Source organism: Phyllostomus discolor, chromosome 5 (genome assembly GCF_004126475.2).
Source record: "Phyllostomus discolor isolate MPI-MPIP mPhyDis1 chromosome 5, mPhyDis1.pri.v3, whole genome shotgun sequence".
Lineage (NCBI taxonomy): Eukaryota > Metazoa > Chordata > Mammalia > Chiroptera > Phyllostomidae > Phyllostomus > Phyllostomus discolor.
In genome coordinates, this window is record NC_040907.2 from 173,902,116 (window position 1) to 173,923,051 (window position 20,936).

Sequence of the window (20,936 nt, forward strand, 5' to 3'; positions counted from 1 at the left end):
TGAGTGTGCAGCGAGCACCCACGGTGCACCTGGCTCTTTTGCAGGCCCCTGGGACAGACATGGTTCCTGTCCTTGAGAACTGGGCTGGAGGAGACAAGCACGTAGTAGGTACGGAGACATGTGGTGGAAGCGGCACAGGTGCCCTGATCGCGAGGGAGATCGCGCCAGGGTGGGAGTGTGGCTTCAGCCAGAGGGAAGCTACAGGGGGAGGGCCCTTTGTAGGGGAGGCCCATGTGGTTTGAAGACCCCCGACAGGAGTCGCCCTCTCCCCAAAGCAGATCAGAGCGGCTTGCCTGGAGTGGCCCCCTGGTGAAGGCGGACACTCGGGACATGGACCAGAGGACTGGGCCTGGGGGCGCGGGGCATGAGAAGAAGGGGGCAGGACCGAACAGGAGGGAGAGTCAACATCAGGGCGTGCCACGGGAGCAAGGAAAGGCCCGGGCCCAGGCCGTGCTGCTCTGCGGTCACGGTGAGGTCCAAGTGAGCGGGGAGGTGGGTCTGCGCTCAGGGGTGCCTGGCACCGCCGGCGCAGGTGGCCGGACACGCGGTGGCGCTGGTTGGGGTCCCGCAGGCCCCGGTTAGTGTTGAGGTTCGAGACGCGCACCCTCCCGGTCCCTGACCTCTCGCTCCACCCCGCCTTGGCGTCATTTCGCTTTAAGGTTTCGGCTCGTGGTGCACAAGCCTTCACTGACACTCCCGTCACACGCACACCCTGTCCCATCACAGGCACACCGTGCCCCAGCCGCTGCGGGAGCCGCAGGGAGGGTGCGGAGCGCGGTGGGCAGAACGCTAGGACCCGGAGGTGCCGGAGACTACCTTGACCGGAAGCCCCGCCCCTGGCGGGAGGGGGTGGGGGAAAGAAGGCCTGTCTCGGTTGGCGCCTGCGCAGACCCGGGCAGGGGCGGGGCTCTCTCGCGCAGCCGCCGTTGGCCCCGCCCCGCCTGCGCTCGATTGCTCCTGTCTGGAGGCGGCAGCATGGCGGCCGTGGAGGTGCTGGAGGTCGGCTCAGCCCCGCAGTTTGAGGAGCTGCTGCGCCTCAGAGCCAAGTGAGCGGGGGGCGGGGGTGAGGGGCGCCGCGGCGGCCGCGGCCTCGTGGGCGGCGGCGGCGGGGGGCACAGCCTCCGGGCCCTGGCTCCTGGCGCCGGCGGAAAAGCGCGGCTGGACCCCAGCCCCGAGCCCGACCGCGACCCGCCCGGCGCTCCCAGGCCCGGCCCCGCACCCTCCCGTCGGGCCCCGCACCCCGGGCGCGGCGGCGCGGCGGCCGAGCCTGGGGCCGAGAGGGGCGTGGAGACCCCCGTCCCCCGCGTCGCCGGCCCCGGGGAGGGGACGCCCGCTGGGGTCTCTGCCGCGGGGGCACGTGCTTGTCGCCGTGGGAAGGACACCTGCAGGGTTGCCTGGGGGCCGCGGAGGGACACCGAGGGGCCCGGGCGGCCCGAGTGCCCACGAGCCCGGGCTCCGTGGTGACCGCCGCACCTGGCTTGGCGGGGTTTGAGGGTCTGCGGTCCCGGGACTGGGCGGTGTGCTCTGCGGGGAGACCGGTGGGTGACGTGGGAGGGAGGCCCGGCGTCGGGGGCCTCGGAGCCGTACCCAGCTGTGCCGCGGGCTAGCCGGGTGGTCCCTGGGCAAGTTCACACCCGGGCCTCAGTTTCCCTGGCCGCGAGGTGGGTCGGAGCAGTGTCCACCTCGGGGCTGGGGGGTTCAGGGGGACGATGCCCGTAACACACCCTGCCCGGCGCGGGAGCTCTCGGCGTCGGCCCTTACAGTGGCCGTGGCTGCGTGGTGCTGGCTCACCGGCAAGACGTGCCGGCGACTGGCCCAAGAGCAGCGGCGTTTTGCAGACACACAGCAGAGTAGCTGCAGGGACCTTGCGGGTGACAGACGGGGTGGGAGGGTGGTCACTGGCTTTGCTGACGCGGGACGACGGGTGAAATTTCCCGTCTGACTTGGAGTCGGCCGTGCTTGGTGGAGGCGATGAGGTTAAAGGTGTTGGCCGCCACAGCCCTTTTGGCATATTTTGGGGTTATCAGGGAAATGGTTTTTAAAAAAGGAAAGGGAACGGCGTTTACTTATTGATGAAAGGTGGGGTCGGGGCCACCCCACCGCCAGCCTTAAAGCCGAGAAGTGACAGCGCAGTGACCAGTCCCAGGTGGCCCCTTGAGGGGGGCAGGCTGGTGAGGACCTGCCCCTACCCCGTCACGGTTTTGCTTTTTGTTACACAGTTTTGTTTCTGTTTTGTTTTTTAAGCACAAAAGTGCTCACCACTTAGATGCATTCTTGACACTGGTCGGTGCCCGAAGCGACTCAGAACGCTGCACCTCCCCCACGGCCACAGTGCCCACGGGCACGTGGGACACGGTGCCTGGCCCCTGGGAAGGCACAAGTCTCTGCAGCTTTTTGTGCACGTGGGAGCATTTGAGAATATTAAGTAGCATTCATTAGTGCAGTCATTTAAAGCCCACTTCCCAGATCTCTTCACTTTGGACATTTCATGTGAATTGTGTATTTTTTTGCTTAAATTATTTAATCATGGGCATCGAGTTTACATGTGGCGGAAACCTCAGCCGGTCTCTCCAGTGGGGGTCGTAACAGCCACTTGCTGCAGGACTAAGGTTCTGCCCGTCTGTGAAGTGTTCGGCTCTGCAGTGTTTGATGGTGGCCGCCGGCGGTGCCTGCGCAGGAGGACTGGGAGCGGAGCCCCTGCCCTGACGGAGCGGCAGCCACTTGCCTGGCACTGACGGTTTCAACACAGCACTCAGGCCCCGGGCCTGCTCCTCTGCAGGGCCTCCCTGCCTGGTGCGCTCGGCAGGCGGTGCCCCGTGAAGGTGGCGAGGACGCTGTGACTTCCAGTCCTGGAGGGGTGACAGCTCTGTGTCCCTTTGAGCTGTGCGTCCTGATGACGTTAGGTGTCGCGTACTTAATTGGACAGTGAGCATTGAGCATCTAAATATGAGAATATTGCGGATGACAGAAAGTCACAGTGAACATCACCATCATTCTTGATGTTGTCAGAGTGCTCTTCTGTTTCTCTTTGCTCTTCCCGACATCCAGGGTGTTGGTTCCTGCTGTTTCGCAGACGGGGAAGTTAGGAGAAGTTAAGTTCTCTTTAAGGCCACGGTCCTAGTGATAGAATTTAAGCTGGGTGTGTTTTTCATTTCCTTTTTTACTTGCCAGTTCATACTGTCAAAAGTTTGGTAACCAATTTTATTTTTCAAAAAAATGTAACCATATCCCATGTTATTAAAAGGTCTTTGACATGTGATTTTAGTGGCTTTACAATATTTTTATCATGTTTCTTAAAAACTGTATTGATGTACTACATGTTTTTACATTGCTTGCTTTGTACAGTGATGGGGGAGTACTCATACGCATAAACTTTTGTCTCTTTAACTACGTTTCTAGGATACACACTAGAAAGTGTGTAAGATTTTTCCGAAGGTACCAGCAGGCTGTTTCGCTCTGTCCTTTGTCTCGTTAGCTATTATGATCTCAAATGCCTTTCTCCAGCTGGTAAAAGGCTGGGGCAGGAACTTGCTATAATAAAAGGCACAGGTCCTAATTATTAGGTGTGGTGAACTCCGACAGTTGCACACACATGCGTGACCTTGGCCGAGAGCCGAACAGAGAGCCCAGGGAGCCCGCAGCAACCCCCCCCCCCCAGCAGCCCTCCTACTGACCTGCTGGCCGAGCTGTGGGCGTGGGGGTCCTGCCCCTGGACTTGACGGGCGGGGGTCTCGCAGCTCTGGGTCCTCTGTGTCTGTCTGTCTGTCTGTCTGGTTTTGTTCGTGTGTCTGAGGTTCCTCCCTGCTGTTGCTCGTCTCCACGGCTGCTGCTTTACTATGGCGAGCAGCATCCTCCGTGTGAGTGGACCTCGGGTCCCCAGTTGGCGGGCGTTTGGACGTGGCCTTCACGTCCAGGGCTGCTGTGGCCGTTCTTGCACAGGTTCTGTGGGGGCTCTCCTCCATCTCACCTCGTCCTAGGTCTCGGGCCCCTCAGGCCCTCGGCAGAGGCCCTGCGCCAGCGGCCAGAGTGGGCAGGAGGCTCACGGGGTGGGACTGGGAGGGCCGGGCAGCCGTCCCGGGCCTGCGTCTCAGCCGCCAGGGCTCGGAGGCAGGCTCCCAGGCAGCGGCAGGCGGAGGCAGTGCTGGAGGAGGCCCAGGGCCCAGGCCCCAGGCCCCAGGCCCCAGGCCTCCTCCCCGCCCTCCGCCACCGCCTCCCAGTTCTGCTGGAGCAAATGGGGGCGACGCAGGGACGGGGGCCCACAGACTGTCCTTCCTGCCTTAAGTGGGTCTTCCTTCAGGGCCTCCCATTTTCTGCCCCCACCCCGCTCGGCTGCCCCCGGGGCCCCCCCTCAGCACCAGCCCAGTCTCTGCGTCTCTGCCCCCGTCCGCCGTTTCCCTGTTTTCAGCCTTGACCTTGCTTCCCACCTGGGAAAGCAGGACTTCCAGAAGCACCTCCGAGCTGTCCTTCCCCTTGTCCCTCCCCCAGCCCCTGTTCATTTGCCTGTGCCTGTGGTGGCCCTTTGCTTCAGGGCCAGAGGGGAGACCCCCTCTTCTCCAGGACAGCCCCTCGTGCCTCCCTCTGCCACCACCTGGGAGTCCTCGCACGCCCCGCCGCCCCGTCTTCCTCAGCCTCCCCCGGTCCCTTTGCCTGGTCGGCTCACGGACTAACCTGTCTGATTTCCTTGCACTGAAACCCCCAGCCCTTGAGCCTGTCCTTGCCTCTGCTTGGTGCTCGCTGTGCGCAGCCAGACAGCGCAGGGAGCAGGCTCCCGGCCCTCTTCAGTCCGGCCCCACCCACCCACCGCAGTGCAGGGGCGGCGCACCCCATCACCGGGGGTCCTCCCCTGCTGCCGTGGCTGGTGCCCCCGCCTTCCTCCCGCACTTCGGCGAGGCCCTGTCCCCGAGCAGTGCCTCTGGTCCACTCCCTGGTCCCCTCTCCTCCGTCCGCCCTGTCCTGCCTGCAGAGGAGCCCCGGCGGCGCTGGCCTCGCCCCTCCTGTGGTTGAGCGCGGCGTGGAGGCCAACTGTGTCTTGACTCCCAACCCGGCAGATTCCGGAACCGCCTGTAGGGCTCCCTGCCCTGTCGGCCAGCCAGCGGCTTCCGCACAGGGTCCTGTCTGGTGCCACCGCTGGCCCTCCGTCACTGAGCCCGAGACAGTCAGCGCCACTCTGTGCCTCCCCAGTGGTCAGCCCCCGCGCCCTGCCTCTGAGCCCCAGGGCCCCCTCGCTCCCACGCTGGGACCCCGGGCGGTGGCTCCTGCCGCACTCGCTGCATTGTGTCCCCGAGTCCCCCTCCTCCTGTGCCACCTTCCTCGGTTCCTCTTCCCGCGAAGTGGGCTTAGGTCGAGTTTTCTTCCTCCCTCCCCAGACCGTTGTTTGGGGGGGTGGGATTATATTTGAACTTAAGATTTATTTACTTTTAGAGAGGAAGGGAGGGAGAAAGAGAGAGAGAGAGAAACATCAGTGGACGTGTGTGAGGGATACATGGATCATTCGGTGGCCCCGCCCCCAACTGGGGACCTGGCCGGGAACCGAACCTATGACCTTTGCAGTCACAGGCCAGGGCTCAATCCCCTGAGCCACGCTGGCCAGGGTTCAGCTTACAGCTCTTTAAAACTACTTTCCAGTTGGGCATGAGGGTAAACTTACAGATGTGTCTGTCAAGATCATTTTATGTAAGAATTCCATCAACAGTTTATTAATCCACCATTCTGTCTGTCCATGCTATTTTTAAAAAACCTTTTGTAGCGTAATGTAAAAAGTGTGTCTTTGTAAGAAGCAGTTGTTTTCTGGAGGCTTTCTGCTTGCGTGCTTTCCTTCTGAGCATTATATCCCGTTCCCATGGTAACGGTTGTGCTCCTCGTCACCCGACTCGGTGGAAAGGCGGACTCGAGCAGTGAGGGTGACCGTGCCTCTGCAGCCACCTCGCACCAGTGCCCGCGCTGCGCGAACCCGCGCCCCGCCTCCGCTGGGGGTCAGGAGACCATAGTTTGCGGGACTGTCCGTCGCCGTGGGCGAGCACAAGGGCCAGCCCATGTGAGCCCAGTGTCGGTGCGAGGGCCGTCGGTGACTCGCACGCTCCCCTGGAGGGGCTCTGAGGCCACGCAGGTCCTCGTGTCTCAGTGTGTGCACCTCACTCGCACCGCTCACTCTGCAGCCTCGGCGGCACGGAGAGGGCTCAGGCGGCTGTCGCGACGGTGTCTGTGGAGACCGACTGGCAGTGTCACCTGCTTCTGAAGAGCGCCACTCTTACAGCCGCCCTTGCTCTCTCTGCAGGTCCCTGGTCGTGGTCCACTTCTGGGCGCCGTGGGCCCCGCAGTGCGCTCAGATGAACGGCGTGATGGTGGAGCTGGCCAGGGAGCACCCGCAGGTCTCCTTCCTGAAGGTACTTCGCCCGGCGCCGCGGCCCGCAGGGGCTCCTGGGGGCCGTGTGGGAGCGGGGTGCTCGTCGCTGGTGCGGCGGCCTGTGGCTTTTGCAGAAGAGCGGTCTCAAACAGCTCACAGGCGTCGGTGTCTGGGAAGGACCGGGCGGCGCAGCGCTCAGCACACCTGCACACCTGCACAGGGCTGGGCGGGGCCGCCACGGGGCGGGGCACTTGTGGGCGGAGCAGACTAGACCGTGCGCCGCGGGCCACCCCGGTGTTCCTGTCGGAAGATACCAGCCGAGAACAGCTGGGTGAGAAGGGCGAGTGAGTGAGGGAGGTGTGAGCCGCGTGCCCGGAACCCGGGCCGGAGGGACGGGCCGCTGCCTGGGGTGTGGCGAGCCTGCGGGCGAGACTGGCGCGCGTGCGGCCGGCGGAGGAGGGGTGAGCCGGCCGGGCGCTCTCGCCGTCTGCGCCTGCGCCGCCTGGGCGCGCTGTGTGCCGTGGGGTCTCCTGGGTGGGGAGCCGCGGGAAGGGGAGACCGCGGCGGCTGGGTCCAGCACGTCCGTGTCGTCACTCGGACGGCGCGTGGGTTTGGGCGGCCAGGCCAGAGAAGGAGGCGAGAGCCTCAGGAATGGATTACCGGGAAGGGAGCCTGGGTCCTCGGGACTTAAAACAAAACCCAACGCCTTAGTTTTTAACACAGAATTTATCGGTTTCTGAGACACGTTGGCAGATACACCCACGTATGGAGTTCACAGCGGCACCGGCTGTGTTCGCACGCCACCTTGCTCGTGGACCGGACGCGCAGGCAGGGTTCGGGCGGCGGAGCGATTCAGGAGGGAGTGGTCCTCAGACGCCGCGGTGTGGGAGCGGCGGCGGAGGCCTTGCCGTCCGTGGCTCAGAAATCAAAGCCGAGACCGGCGCTGGGAAGGCCGCCGCCCCCTGCGGCAGCCCTGGCGCCCCGAGTGGTCGGCGGGCATTGACTCCGTGCGCGCCCTCCGGGGCGACCGCGGCGGCGAGCTTCTCCAAGTCGGAGGGCTCGTCTGAAATTCCAGGGAAACGCGGAACGTAACCTTAGAGTGTGGCCCTAAAGTGTCCCGCATGAATAATGGAGGGGGCATTAAAGCTGCATGGCCGGCCAGCGGTAAAAGATAACGACTACAAGGGAAATGAATGATTAAACGTTTCAATCGTACGATTAATCAAGGTGATGGTAATTGTCGCGAGCCTGCTTTTCGGTGTGTAGTGTTACCGGTGTAGGTGACACGTTGCTCCTCGCTGCCACCGGGATGATTTATTTAATGGGACGATAGGGTTACTTCTCACGTCGGTGCCGTGCTTGGCAGCCAGGCCTCGCGCTGTCCGGGCGCTGGAGCATGTCGGCAGGCCGGGGCGGCGGGCGAGGGGCGGTCTGCGGGCGCGGCTACTCCTAGCACCCCGCTCTGGGGCGTGGTTTCCCTCCGCCGGCGTCGGAGGGCAGAGGCTGTTGGAAAGGCCGCGGTGGCCGAAGCACGGGGAGCCACCGGGGAGGGCCGGGCTCACCAGCTCAGTTGCCGTGTCCTGGAGGGGGGCAGACAGTTCGCGTTACAGCAGCCGGCGTTTCCGAGGCAGAGCTTTCTGGAACGCCGGGTGAGGCTGCGGCTCTGCCACCTCTGAGTCTTCTCGCTGATTGTGTTTAAGGGACCGCAGTCGGTCGGCACTTCCGAGTGGGAAGTGCAGAGGCCAGTCCGCCCTGGGGCTGGGACTTAACCGGTCATCAGGTAGGGGGTCTTAACCTTGGTGTTTCCCATGGTTCGGTGGAACAGGTGGTGGCCACCGCAGTTTTCACTGCGGAGAGAACGGGGAGGCGGCCCTCGGGAAGTCGGCTCGCAGCTCTGGTCCGGGGGTCTGTGTTCATCGGACTCGGCTGCCTCGGGGGGGGGGGGGGCTCTCGCAGGACTGAGGCTGGTGCCCCTGAGTCCTGATGGCACGGCAGTGGCAGGGGCGCAGGCCCTCCTGGGGCCGGGCCACCGCCCGCTCCGCCTGCCACGTCTCATCGGATCTGGAGGTGCTCACACCGCCAGGGGCTGTGACACCTGAGTTGTCTATACGGCCGAGTCTGGTGGAAGCCTTGCTTTTACTCGGAACGAGGTCACATTCGGTGTTCAGTGCCTCTGCTTTTTGGATCATGTGCACTCAGCTTGGTGGCGCTGGCGGAAATGAACACACACTTAGTGGTCAGTCGCTGCCCGGTGGGCGGAGCCTTTCCAGCAGCTGTGCAGGGGCGGGGGGAGGGGGCTGGTGGGGGAGCCAGGTGCTCGAGGTGTCTTGGGTGGTGGCCGGGTTGGGTTCCCCTCGTTGGGTTCGAGGTCCAGATCAAATGCATTTTTTATAGCAGTGGCAAGCTTTGAAAAATTGTGTGTACTTACGGTGTACTGCGTGATGATTCGAGTGACATCCATTTCGTGTGGATTTGTCCCGTGTGCCCCCCTGGCCTTTCTTTTGGTGTCTGACCTGAGTCTGTGCCGGCGGTGTCTTGGGGCGTCTGTCCGTCAGGGGGTGTTTTGGGGGGTCCAAGGGGCAGGAATGTAGGCCCCACCTCTTTGAAGCTGCTTTCCTTTGTGCAGGTCGCCCCGCCTCCCTTGCTGGCCCCCGCCGCTCCCCCAGAGCAGCAGCAGTGCCGGGAGAGGCCAGCTCTCGGGCGAGCAGGTCTCTGGTGTCAGGAGCGGGGGCGCCTCCTTCTGAGCCGAGGCCACGCCATCTCGTTTTCTCGTTTTCCGCTGCAAAAGGGCCCCCCTTTTGCGTTTGTTTTACTTCTCCGTTGGATCCGGCGGCCCCAGAGGCAGGGCCTGCAGTGAGCCCAGCCCAACGCCCGGCAGGTGGGACTGTCGGTGGCCGTCAGTCCCGGGACAGAAGACGGGAGCTGCCTCCTGGGCCCGGCCGCTCCTCCCCGGCGTGACTGTGGACTGTGGGAGAGGGCAGGCGGCCCGGACGCACGGCCTCAGAGCCCGGGCCGAGAGCTGTCGCCACGGCCTGGTCTGCTGGCTGTTCCCGCCCTCCGCTGTCGGACGGCTGACGTGGGCTTGCGGTGGGCACAGCTTGTCACATGTGTGCACTTCACGTGAACGTGGCTGAAAACATGGTTTCAAAGGCGTTCCAGGGAAGGAAGCGTGACGGCAGGGAGAGAGAGCGCGCCCGGAGGGCGTGGGGTGGGGGTGCCGGACGGGGCCGGCGGCCTGGGCATGGGTGTCAGCGGGCCCTTCGCACTTGGAGAGACGGGGTGTCAGCATCTTGAGAGCTTTAAACAATGCAACTTATCAGTAATTTCTATTTCCTGGGCAGGTGGAGACAGCTGTAGTCACACATTAGTGAAAATGATAAGGAACGGTGGTTTTCATTTCCTGCAGGGGCAGTGTGAATGCGGAGTTTCTCTGGGTTGGGAGCCTGGCCCACACGGACGGCCCTGGGAGGGAGTATGCCGCGTGTCTCGGCTTTCCCTAACACGCAGTCTGTGAAGTCCCACGCCCCAGCACGCGGTGCCCGTGTCCTCACGGCGGGGGACTGTCCCTCGGCGCGCTCCACCCCGTGTCTCGGGGGCCTCGGCGCACCGTTGGTGGGGAGGCCCTGGACACAGGCGGTCACCTCGGGCCGCGTGCGCTCCCCCAGGCGCAGACACACGGACATCTGCTTGTGCCCAGCAGCCTCGCAGGAGGTAGAAGTGAGGTCACAGGCTCCACAGTTTACTGAAGAAAAACTCCTTTTCACTTCACGATCGGCTGCGGGCTGTGGGCTGCGGCCGCCAGTCTCCAGGCACTGCCCCCTGGAGTTAGTCAGCAGAGCCGACGGCGGGAACAGCGTGGGCAGAGGGTGGCGCTGTGGTCGTGACGCGGCCAAGGTCACTGGTTTGAGGACTTGAGCGCGGTAGGGGCCGAGCGTCGTGGGAGATGGGCGAGGTCACTGGCGCACCGAGAACTGTATCCATGGCCCCCCGGTGTCTTCTGGAGCACACAGCAGAGTAAACCCCTCTGAGCCTGTGGCGGCGCCGCGGGCCGGGCGGGCGGCAGGCCAGCCCGGGGGTCTCGTCTGAGCGGGGGTGTGGCCTAGACCCTGTGCCACTGGCCGTAAAAGCGTCAGCTGCCTGGAGGGGTGACGCCTGGGAAGCCGCGTTACCGCGTTTTCCGGACCGCACGGTGCACCGAGGTTTTAGAGGAGGAAGATAGGGAAAAAAACTTGAAGCACAAAATGTGGTAAAATATTTAACAACATGATATGTCACCAACATGAGTGTAAACAGAACTCAGCAGCAGCCGTGACAACCGTTCTTCCTCCTAGATTTGGGGTGGGGGGGTTCGTCTTACGCCCGAAAATACGGTGCCCGTGGCAGAAGCTCCTCTTTGTAATCAAACTTCAACCCTCTCTCTCAAAGCTGGAGGCCGAAGCCGTCCCTGAAGTGTCTGAAAAATATGAAATTAGTTCCGTTCCCACCTTCCTGTTCTTCAAGGTAAGGCTGCAGCTGCTGCCCTGGGCCGTGGGGTTTCTGTGCTGGTTCCTTCACCCTCGCCCCTGACCCCTGACCCCTGGCCCCTGCCCCTTCCTGGCCCTGCCCCTTCTTGTCGCAGCCTCAGTGCCTGCTTGTCCGGGGCGCTGGCGCAGTCCCGGGGACGGAGGCCCGGCGGCCGGACCTCGGAGCAGGGCAGATGCGCGCTGCAGACGCAGAGCCTGGCCCGCGGTCGGAAGGTGGCGGGGGGGGGGGGGGGGGGGGCGGGGCGGGGTGCTCTGGGCGCAGCGAGTCGCTGGCCGGCCCTGGCACGGCAGCGGCGGCTCTTCCAGGCCGTGGCGCGGGCCTGTGCTGCAGGGCACGCCTGGCTGTCCCCGGGGGTCCCCTCACTCTCACTCCCCCTCAGCGGAGGCTTCGTCCCTCCCAGGGTGGGAGGTCCTTTCTGCGGGACGTTGGCCCGGGGTCTGGTTTGAGTGCGGGATGTCCTCCTGCTTGCGGCCAGCCCAGCGAGTCTCACGGGCGTCAGCGTGTCGTCGACTCCAGAACCGGGGGCTTCAAAAGCACCAGCTCCTCGGTGGGCTTTGCTGTTTGAAAACGTGCAGGCGGCTTCCAACGGTGTCCCCAAAAAGGATAAAAGAGAGAGAGAGAGAGAGCAGTTAACTGTTTGTAAAATCGAGGAGCCGACAGCTGGTGGGCAGATTTTAAGAAGTTCCCGGGGACAGCGCCGACCCTTTGGAACTCAGCTGGCAGTGTGGGCACGTGCCCGCTGGTACTGTGGAGCCTGGCGAGTGTCCGGGCGATGAGGGCTGCCGCGCGGGTGCTGAGTGAGTTCTCTGACTCTAGAATTCCCAGAAAGTCGACCGGCTAGACGGCGCGCACGCCCCGGAGCTGACCAGGAAGGTCGAGAGGCACGCCTCGGCGGGCTCCCTCCCGGCCGGGGGCAGCGAGCGCCCCAAAGAAGACCTGGAGGTCCGCCTGAAGAAGCTGACCCACGCTGCCCCCTGCATGCTGTTCATGAAGGGGACGCCGCAGGAGCCTCGCTGTGGTGAGAGGTCGCGGGGTTTGGGGGCCGTCCGGGGTGTTGGGCGTGGTGCTCAGGCACCCCCAGGAGGGCCGGAAGCCCCAGGGCAGCAGAGACGCGGGTGGCGTGAGTCAGTGCGCACTGCGGACCCGGAAGGTGGGCACCGGAAGGCGTCTTAGAAGCCCCCACGTACCCGAGGGTGTGCAGGCAGCTCGCCCTGCCCCTGCCCGGGCTCGGACGAGTCTTGATCGTGCTCGCGTGTCTGCCCTGGGCCCTGCCGCCTGCCCTGCGGCTTCTTGGCACCGAGGGAGGGACTGTGTCCCTCACCCTCCCTCCGCCAGCCGGGGGCTCCCGGTCCTTCAAAGGTTCCCATCCAGTTCTCAGGCTTGTAGTCGCTCCTGTTCTCTGAGCCACACGGACGCTTTGTCATGTTGTTGTCCGTGAGGTTCACAGCTGCTTGACCCCCCGGCACAGGGTTCGTGGTGTTTCCATCCACTGGGCCTCGGGCGGCATGATCATACTGCACGGCCGAGCAGGGCTGCCTCGGTGGGGGCGTCGAGACTCCGGGAGCGCGAGCCCGGCCCCACGGGTGGCCCTGTGCGGAGGTGGGGCGGGACTCGGAGCGGGCCCTCGATCGGGGCGCTGCGTGTCCGGGGGGCTTGCTGGAAAAATGCCAAGCTTCCAGAGGAGTTTAGTGGTCAGTTCCTCCCTGCATGCTTGGCGGATTGCACATTACATCATGAAAAAGTCTGGTTTAAAAGTCAAGTTTCCTGGTGAGGCCCATCTCTAAAAGACTGCAGATCGTCCCTTTATCTCCCAGTTCTGCACGAACGCGCACGCTGCCAGGACGGGCAGGCGGGAGGCCATGCGGCCCGCTGCCCAGGCGCTGGAAGGCTGGCGGCCTGTCCCAGAGCCAGCGGAGGCTGGCGGCCAGCCGCCCGGGGCGTGGTGCCCCGTCTCTGAGGGAGGCTGCCCCTGCCTGCTCTCTGCCCTCCGGCCTGAAACTCGTCTCTGCCCTCGGGCAGCCACGGTGACAACAGTGATGGTGACAACAGTGACGGAGCCGAGAGCACCCGTCCAGTCACTGCGTCGGGGGTTCGGGGCGCTGGCTGTCGGGGGCGGCCCTGCCGGGCAGGGACGGGGAGGCCGGCTGTCCCCTCTGCGGTCAGACGGCGGCATCTCCCGTCGTTTGGGGACGACGGCCGGGGGAGACTGGCAGCCGGTCGGGCGGCACTCGAGCACACATCCACGTGGCGCCGGGGAGGGGGCGCTCCGGGAACGGCCCCGCGCCGCGTGTTGCGGTTCGGTTTCATTCACGAGAACCGCTGGCGCTGCTAGGCGTGCGGGGGTTCGGAGTGGGAAGAGGAGGCCCCTTCCAGACGGCCTGTTGGCCGAGAAGAGTGCTGGGGGGTGAGCTGGGGTGTGGGGGGCGGGGCCTGGAGACGGAGCTCGCGGGAGGAAACAGCCTCTTCCTGGCAGCGCTGGCGGGCTCACCCCGGATGGACCCCCACACTCTCGGTCCCCAGCGCTCACGTCCCCGAGGGGGTGGGGTCCGAGTGCAGACCGGAATGTGTCCCTGAAGGGTAACGAACCCACGGACACGGCGGCCCCTGCACTGCAGGGGGGGGATCCCCTGACATGCTCTGGGGGTGCGGGCAGCCCCAGGAGGAGCCGTCCAGCTGCGGCAACGGAGGAGAGAGAACACCCCCGTCCCTGGTGTGTTTGTTGACAACGCCGACCACCGCGGGCCGGGCAGCATGAACGCTCAGGTGCCGGTGTGCCCGTCTCTGACCGGCCGTTGCCACCGCCGCCGTCACATGGCCCGTGTCTTCTGCTCAGGGACAGTGAGGGCCGAGCGGTGCTCGGGAAGGGGGGGGAGCAGCGCGGGGGGGGGGGGGGGGGGGCAGCGGAAACTAGACCGGAGTGGGCTTCCAGCCCGGTCAGGGGCAGCTGGGGACTCTGCGGCACAGCTCTCCCCTCCACAGCTCACAGAACAGCAGCGTGGGGGGGCCTGTCCCGCCGTCCGGGTCAGCCCCCGGGGGTGCGCCAGGGCGGGGCCGTCCAAGGCTTGCCAGCGCGTCCCCTGGGTGGGTGGTCCCTGTGCTGGGCCGCAGGGCTCTGCCTTTTGTCCAGGACTTTCGGGACAGAAAACGTGCCTGGTGTACACACACACACACACACACACACTCACTCTTAAAAACTCAGAAGTGCGTTACAAAGTTAAACCACGCCTGGGCTCGGGGTGTGGTTCGGCGTTAGATACGGCGCTCTTGGAGTCGGTTTTCTCCCCGCGTGCCGTCCGGCCCTGCTCACTCGGTCGCTGGTGAGCGGGTCAGAGGGTGGCGCGTCCTCCGAGTGCGGAGCGGCGCCTGTGCGCCTGCGGGAGGGAGGGGGGCAGGGAGGGAGGGGGGCGGGGGGAGTCCGCTCCTCACCGCCCTCCCGCCTGCAGGCTTCAGCAAGCAGATGGTGCAGATCCTCAACACCCACCACATCCAGTTCAGCAGCTTCGACGTCTTCTCGGACGAAGAGGTCCGCCAGGGCCTCAAAACCTTCTCCAACTGGCCCACCTACCCCCAGCTCTATGTCTCCGGCGAGCTCGTGGGAGGCCTGGACATCGTGAAGGTCGGACTGACCGGGGCAGGGGTCCGCCCAGGGCAGGGGGTCTGCGCCCTTAGAGCGTGGTGTCGGGCGTGCTGTCGCGGGTCCCACACGCATGTTTCTTCGAGCCTCTGCGTGCACCAGTGTGTGACGTGCGGCGGTTCCAATGGCACGGAACCCTGGGGTGACCAGGGACCCCTGGTGCAGCGAGCCCCCGTGACCCGCGCCTGTGTCTGTCGCAGGAGCTGGAAGCCTCGGGGGAACTGGATGCCGTCTGCCCCAAAGCCCCCAAGCTGGAGGAGAGGTGAGCGTTCAGGAGTCTGCCCCCTTCCCCTTCCAGAGGCGGCTGTGACCGCCGGTGTGTGCCGCCCCTCCTGCCGGGATTGGGACTAGTCTCCCACACCCCGGCTGTGCTCAGCTGTGCTCAGCCCTGTGCCAGCCGTGTGCAGGCCGTGCTCAGCCGTGTGCAGGCCGTGCTCAGCCGTGCGCCATCCGGCAGGCCTCGCCAGCCGGGGCCCTGATTGGACTGAGATACTTTGTGTCTCTGTGGTGACTGCGTGCGGGGGGGGGTCATGGCCACGGCGGGACGGCCAGGGCTCAGTCCCCTCTGCGTGTCGGAGCCGGGCCCAGCTGTCATGGCGCCCAGGTGTGGTCTGTTTCTGCAGACCGCGGCAGGCACCGGCCAGGAGGTCCGGAGCTGCGGGACCTGCCGCGCCCGTTTCCGGAAGGGCGTCCAGCAGCTTGTGGGCGTCCCATCTCGGCAGAGCTCCGGCCTTGGGGACCTGGAAGGGCCCCCCCGGCAGGGAGACAGGGGGTGGGGGGTCATCGCCATCGGCACGAGTCGGTGGGGAGCCTTGAAACAGAGGGTCTTTGGCGGTGTGGCCCCTGCCAGCGTGCACTCTGGGGCTCCCGGCCGGGAGGTCGCGCTGCCCCGCTGTCTGGCCGCGTCGTGCGACTCCGGGAATCTCTGGGGCTTCAAGGGCAAACCCGACTCCCCTGTCCTCGGCGGACAGGGTGGCCCTTGGGCGCAGCCTCCACGCGTGTCTAGACGCCAGGCGGGCGCACGGGAGGTGACGTTGCTGACGGCCAGTGTGACCTGGTCGTGCGGCACCTGAAGTGCAGGTGCGAGCGTTGGGCCCCCGAGGCAGGGGTGGGGGTGGGGGCGGGGGCCATGCCTGAGCTCAGCACTTATTCACTCGCCCACCCACCTCGGGCAGCCGGCGGTGGGTGGCCCTGGCTCGGGGAGCTCGAGGCCTGTGGGTGGAGGGAGTGCACAGGGGTGGTGAGGGAGCCCCGGCGGGCCCCTGGGACAGCTCCCGGCTGCTGCCGTCTCCATGGACCTGCGAGCAGATGGCCGACACTGCAGCCGAGGGTGTGCCGTGGCCTCGAAAAGCCGCCTGGCATCTCTCGGCGGCCGCCTCTGCTCTGCTGTCTGCAGGGAAGTGCCCAGGCGTCTGCTCGTGTGTTGCCACCCGGCGCGGCCAGCCCTGGCCCGCCGTCCCTCCGGCGTGCGCTGCCCCCGGAGGCGGGGCCGGGGTGGCGGCCGGTCGCCCAGTGGAGTGGCCTCATGCCGACGTTCTCTCCGCAGGCTCGCCGCCCTGACGCGGAAAGCTCCCGTGATGCTGTTCATGAAGGGGAGCCGGCAGGTAGGGCACTCACGTGGCTCCTCCGTGACCGCTGTGCACGGCGTTCGCCCACGAGGCCCTGCCTGGGGGCCAGCAGGGGGCGGGGCCTTGAGGTGCCCATGCAGAGCGGGTGGTCAGCATGTGCCCCTGCTCTGCCCCGGCGTCTCCCAGGCGCACTCGCTGCCGCCAGACTGCTCTGCAGACTGGCCGGGTCCGAGCTGCCCACCGAGCGCAGCCGGCCGCTGCCCTGCACGAGCGCGGGCAGCCCGGCGTCCTCAGGGCCCCTGTGGGAGCGTCCCCGGCAGGCAGAGCCCCACTGCCCCCCAAGTGCACTGAGGCCGGCCCGTGGGTGAGTGGGGCCGTTGGACGTACTTTTTTTTCTTTTCTGTGATGGCGTATTCCCGTTTCTCTAGAAAGAGGGTGTTAGCGTTCCTCACGTTCTCGCAGGGACCGCCCCCGAGGGGTTGGGGGCCACGGACAGGGCGGACTCCCCTCGAACTTCACCCCGTCCGTGGCCCCGCTGTCAGGCAGCCCCACTCCATGACGGGGCCATTCTCGTGGCTTCCCGGACTCCACCCGTCCAGGGGCCCCTGGGGGTCGGCGGGGGCAGTGCCGTGAGATGGGTCAGGTCACTCGGGGTCGTTCTGCGGCTGCCGCGGGGGGCACAGCGGCGCCGCCAGGAAAGTGGGGCGGAACCACGCCCGCCGGGCCCGGGCCTGGGCCGGGTCCTTGGGGCCCTGCGCTCACTGGAGCGGAACAGGAGAAGCCGGTCGTCCCTCCCTAGTCCTGAGGGAGTCCCCCTCCTTCCCCCTTCGCGGTGACTGTGTTGGTTCTCCGAGCGGCTTCTCTGGAAGCCCAGGAAGCGAGCGTTCCCCTTGGGAGCAGAATTCCCAGACTGGCGCTGGGACGGGGTTTTCCTGGTGCCGAGTCTGCCCCACCCGGGGTGACGGGCCCCGGGGGCGCGTGCAGTTTGAGACCCTGTGGCCCCAGTGCGCGCCCTCGGACGGGGCAGGGCACCCGCGGCGGCACCCCGAGGGCCCTCGGGGGTGGGGAGCGGAGCCTCACCTCCCTTTTCTGGTCTCAGGAAGCGAAGTGCGGGTTCAGCAAACAGATCCTGGAGATACTGAACGGCACCGGGTGAGTGGACCTGCTCTCCGGGCGGCGGGTGTGGCGGGAGATTCTGGTTCCCAGTTCCGTGTCTGTGTGTCTGTCCGTCCCGCTGTGCCGCGCCCTGGGTGCTGTAAGGTGACGACGACCAGAGAGTGTTCCGGCCCACGTCCACCTCCCGGGGACAGGGGAGTGACCGCCTGTCTGTGCTCCGAAGGGGGGTCAGGGACTTCCCGTCCGGTGGGCCGGACGGTGTGTCAGGGAACGCGGGTTACAGGTGTCACGAGCACCTGAGGCGCACACCCCGGTGTCTGACCAGCCCAGGAGGCCTGGGGAGCGGGAACACCAGGCCCTGGCCCCCTCTGCCCGGTGCCGAGCCGCCGGGAGAGGCCAGGCGGTGTCTGGGCTCGACGACAAAGGCCCTTTTCTGTCGGTTCACAAACCCGCACAGAACCGGGACGTGGGTGCGGCCGGCCCAGGCTCCGCGGGCTTTGCCGCGTGTGTCCGCCCGTTCCTCTCAGGTCCTGGCCCTCGGCTGCTCTTCTGTGCGGCGAGCGTTCACGCTGCGGCATCACACAGACTGCACGGGCCTGGCGGTCGCCGGGAAGGTGGCCTCCCCGGCGCCCCGGTGCGCTCGGCGGGGCTGGGAGGGGCCCGTGGAGCAGCGCAGGTGTGGACCCGGCCTTGGGGACAGACGCGATCGCTCCGTGTGATTGTGATGTTTCACAGAGCCCAGCCGGCCGGCTTGCTGTCCTGTGGGGCCTGGCCCACACCTGTTCGCTCTGCTGGGGACGGACGGCGGGGGATAGGCTGGCTCGGTCTGGTCGTTACCTTCAGGCCCCTTTGTGTCCCCTGCACCCCCACTCCACAGTGACACACGGTCAGCTCACTCCTCCCGGCCCCAGCCTGGCCCCGGGCACCTCGGCCGGGCCGAGAGGCTGGGACACTGGGCCTGGGCCAGCTCCCGTGCTGGGGGGCGTCTCCCTGTCCCGCCGTCTGTCCCGCCGTCTGTCCCGCGTCCGAGCAGCCCAGGAGGGCAGGGTGCCGGCTCCCTGGAGCTGGGGCCTCTTTGGGAGAGAGCGCCCCACTGCCCCCCCACCCCTCCCCGCGAGGCCTCTGTGGTTCTGTAGCCGGAGCTCCCCTGGGCACTGGGGAAGGGAGCCCCGGCTTCCTGCCCCCTCCTCCGCTCTGGCCCGTGTCTTTGCCCGGCCACCCCCACGGCACTCGCCGCGAGGGGCCGAGTCCCGTGCGCACACTGAGGTGTGACCGGCACCCGTACAAGGGGCCGTTGGGGCTCTGGTGACAGAGGGCGGCCTGGGGAGCCGCACCCCCCACGGGAGCCTTACCTCGGGCGGGCCCTTTCTCAAACAGTGCGTTTCCGTCTTTCAGACGTGTCTGGTTGGGTCCCTGCTGCTGATCTGACCTGTCTTGCTTCTGGGCGGTCCCGGTGGCCGGGTCGCTGGACACACGCTCCCCCAAGGCGGGGGGCTCCCGAGGCCAGCCTCCGGGACCACGGCCGACCCAGCCGCACTCCCCGGGCTCCCTGACCCCGCGGTGACCTTCCCGCTCCGTGCGGCGGGTGGTGGTGGCCGCACGCACACAGGCAGGCAGGCAGCGCGGCCCTGTCGCTGGGGCGGGCGCACGAGTCCCTCGGGGAGTGTCGTCCGTCCGTGCCCGGGCGTTCCCTCACTCTCGCTCCTCCCGATGGTTCTGGGAGCACGAGGTGGGCTTCCCGGTGTCTGCTTAAAGCCGAGTTTCCGGCTGAAACGCTTTTCCTTTTTCCAGGGTCGACTACGAGACGTTCGACATCCTGGAGGATGAGGAGGTGAGTCCCATGTGTCCGTCCGTCATCTGTCTGTCCGTCCCCCGCTCAGCCCGGCGGGAAGGCTCAGGCCCCCCGTCTCCTCCGCAGGTCCGCCAGGGGCTGAAGGCGTTCTCCAACTGGCCCACGTACCCGCAGCTCTACGTGCGGGGCGAGCTCGTCGGGGGCCTGGACATCGTCAAGGTGGGTCCCGGCCCGCCCGCTGTTCCGGCCGCACGTCCGGTCACTTCTCGGCCAGTGTTGCCGTGTCTGGGGCCACCCCGTCCTGCCACTGTCACTGCCACTGCTGTGTCCGTCTGTCCTCACCACTCCCCCAAGGCAGTCTGCCTCCCTCTCACTGCGGGGCCTCTTCCGACCCCCCCCACTGACCCCTGGGGAGCCACCCTGCCCCCAAAGGAGGCCGCCGAAGCCCCCACTCGGGGTGTGGTGTCCGGAGAAGTGGGCGTCATGGCCGCGCCCCGGCCCTGTTGGACTCCCGCCGTGCTGCTCCGGCAGCGCTGTCCTGCGTGTTTCCAGTGCGTCTCCAACCCGTCTGCTGCCTGGGTGGCCCCCCGAGGTCCACAGTCACTCTGCACCCCGGCCTGCAGGGGCGCTGCCGTCTGGGAGCCTTGTGTGGGGGGGTGGGGGGCGTGCCGCCCGCCGGCTCCCGGCTCCGCACGGCACCTCTTGAGCCAGGGCGGCCTCTTTCCAGCGAACTGTCTCGTGGCTGCTGGGAAGGAGGTGTGATGTGGCATCCCCCCCCCCCCCCCCCCCCCCCCCCCCCCGAAGCAACACAAGCACACCTGCGTCTGTTCCTTTGTGTTCGGTGTGATGAGGGCTTCCCCTGGGTCTCGGACACACGCGCATCTGTAATCGCGGGTCTTCTGCACAGACACACGCACGTCGCGCTCTTCTTTCTTCTCTGCAGGAGCTGAAAGAAAATGGCGAGTTGCTGTCCACGCTGAAAGGAGAAAATTGACGACCGTCCCACGCGGCCTGAGCGCGGGAAGTGCCTCCAGACAGCTGAGCGGCGGCGGCCCGGCCTCCCGGACGTGAGGGGCGGGGCTTCTCCCGGCCCCGCCCCGCCCCGTGCGCTCCGCGGGCTGTGCTAAATGTTACACTTACGTTACTTTTTTCCACCAAAAATAGAATGCAATAAACATCCTGGGATCCACAAAAATCCCTTGTGCGGAAAGGTGTGCCTTTACAGAGACGTTACACAAACGCGGCGTAAGGGGCTCGCGTTAAGTCTGCCTTTCAGGACGCGGGGCCTTTCAGGACGCGGGCCCGTTGAGGAGGGAGCCCTCAGGGGGCGGGGACCGGGCTGGGGGCCGGTCGACAGCCGCACTCGGAGCTGCTCCCGGGCGGGGCGACACCCCCCTCACTGGCTCTCGGACCCTGTCCCCTGACCGCCTCCCTGAGCTCGGGCGCGGGGCATCGCGGAGGGGCGGGCGGGCCCCGGCTCCAGGAGCGGCAGCGGCGTGCTGCCGGATGGCTGACGGGTGCAGCACAGCCAGCCCTTCCCCGGGGCGCGGGCAGCCAGGACACGCAGGGCGTCGCCGGTGCGTGTGCAGCGTCCCAGCTCACAGTCGTCACCTGGGCCGTCCTGACTCGGCCCTCGCACCGCCCGGGAGACCCCGGAGGTCGGTGGGGAGCTCAGGCCGGCTTTGACCCCGAGTCAAGCGGGTGGAAGCCAGTCGCTCAGTGGGGCCTCCGTCACGCCTGCCATCAGCAGGGTGGCCGGCCGCACCTCGCGCTGCTGAGCTTCGGGGGGCCTGCGGCCCTGCCGTGGCTGCCGCGTCTCCCCGGCCCGTTGTCTGGTGGCTAGGGCTCCGCGCAGCTGCCCGGCGGCCACTTAGAGAAGAGACAAGAAAGGCCCCGCCCGCTGGTTGGAGGTTCCGCGGGCCGTGGGTTCGATCCCCGGCAGGGGCACAGGCCTGGGTT

The 20,936-nt window shown here is 66.3% G+C and overlaps 1 protein-coding gene across 1 annotated transcript; it reads left to right on the forward strand.

Annotated features, from left to right (window-relative positions):
- The first annotated feature begins 231 nt into the window (after nucleotides 1-231).
- On the forward strand, nucleotides 232-20,167 carry GLRX3 (glutaredoxin 3). The gene is made up of 12 exons (XM_028513285.2): nucleotides 232-469; nucleotides 890-1,046; nucleotides 6,275-6,383; nucleotides 10,769-10,843; nucleotides 11,684-11,885; nucleotides 14,311-14,483; nucleotides 14,702-14,763; nucleotides 16,048-16,105; nucleotides 17,169-17,221; nucleotides 18,977-19,016; nucleotides 19,104-19,196; nucleotides 19,921-20,167. The coding sequence occupies exons 1-12, from the start codon at nucleotides 232-234 to the stop codon at nucleotides 19,969-19,971; spliced, it is 1,311 nt and encodes a 436-aa protein (XP_028369086.2). The 3' UTR covers nucleotides 19,972-20,167.
- Nucleotides 20,168-20,936: the final 769 nt, after the last annotated feature.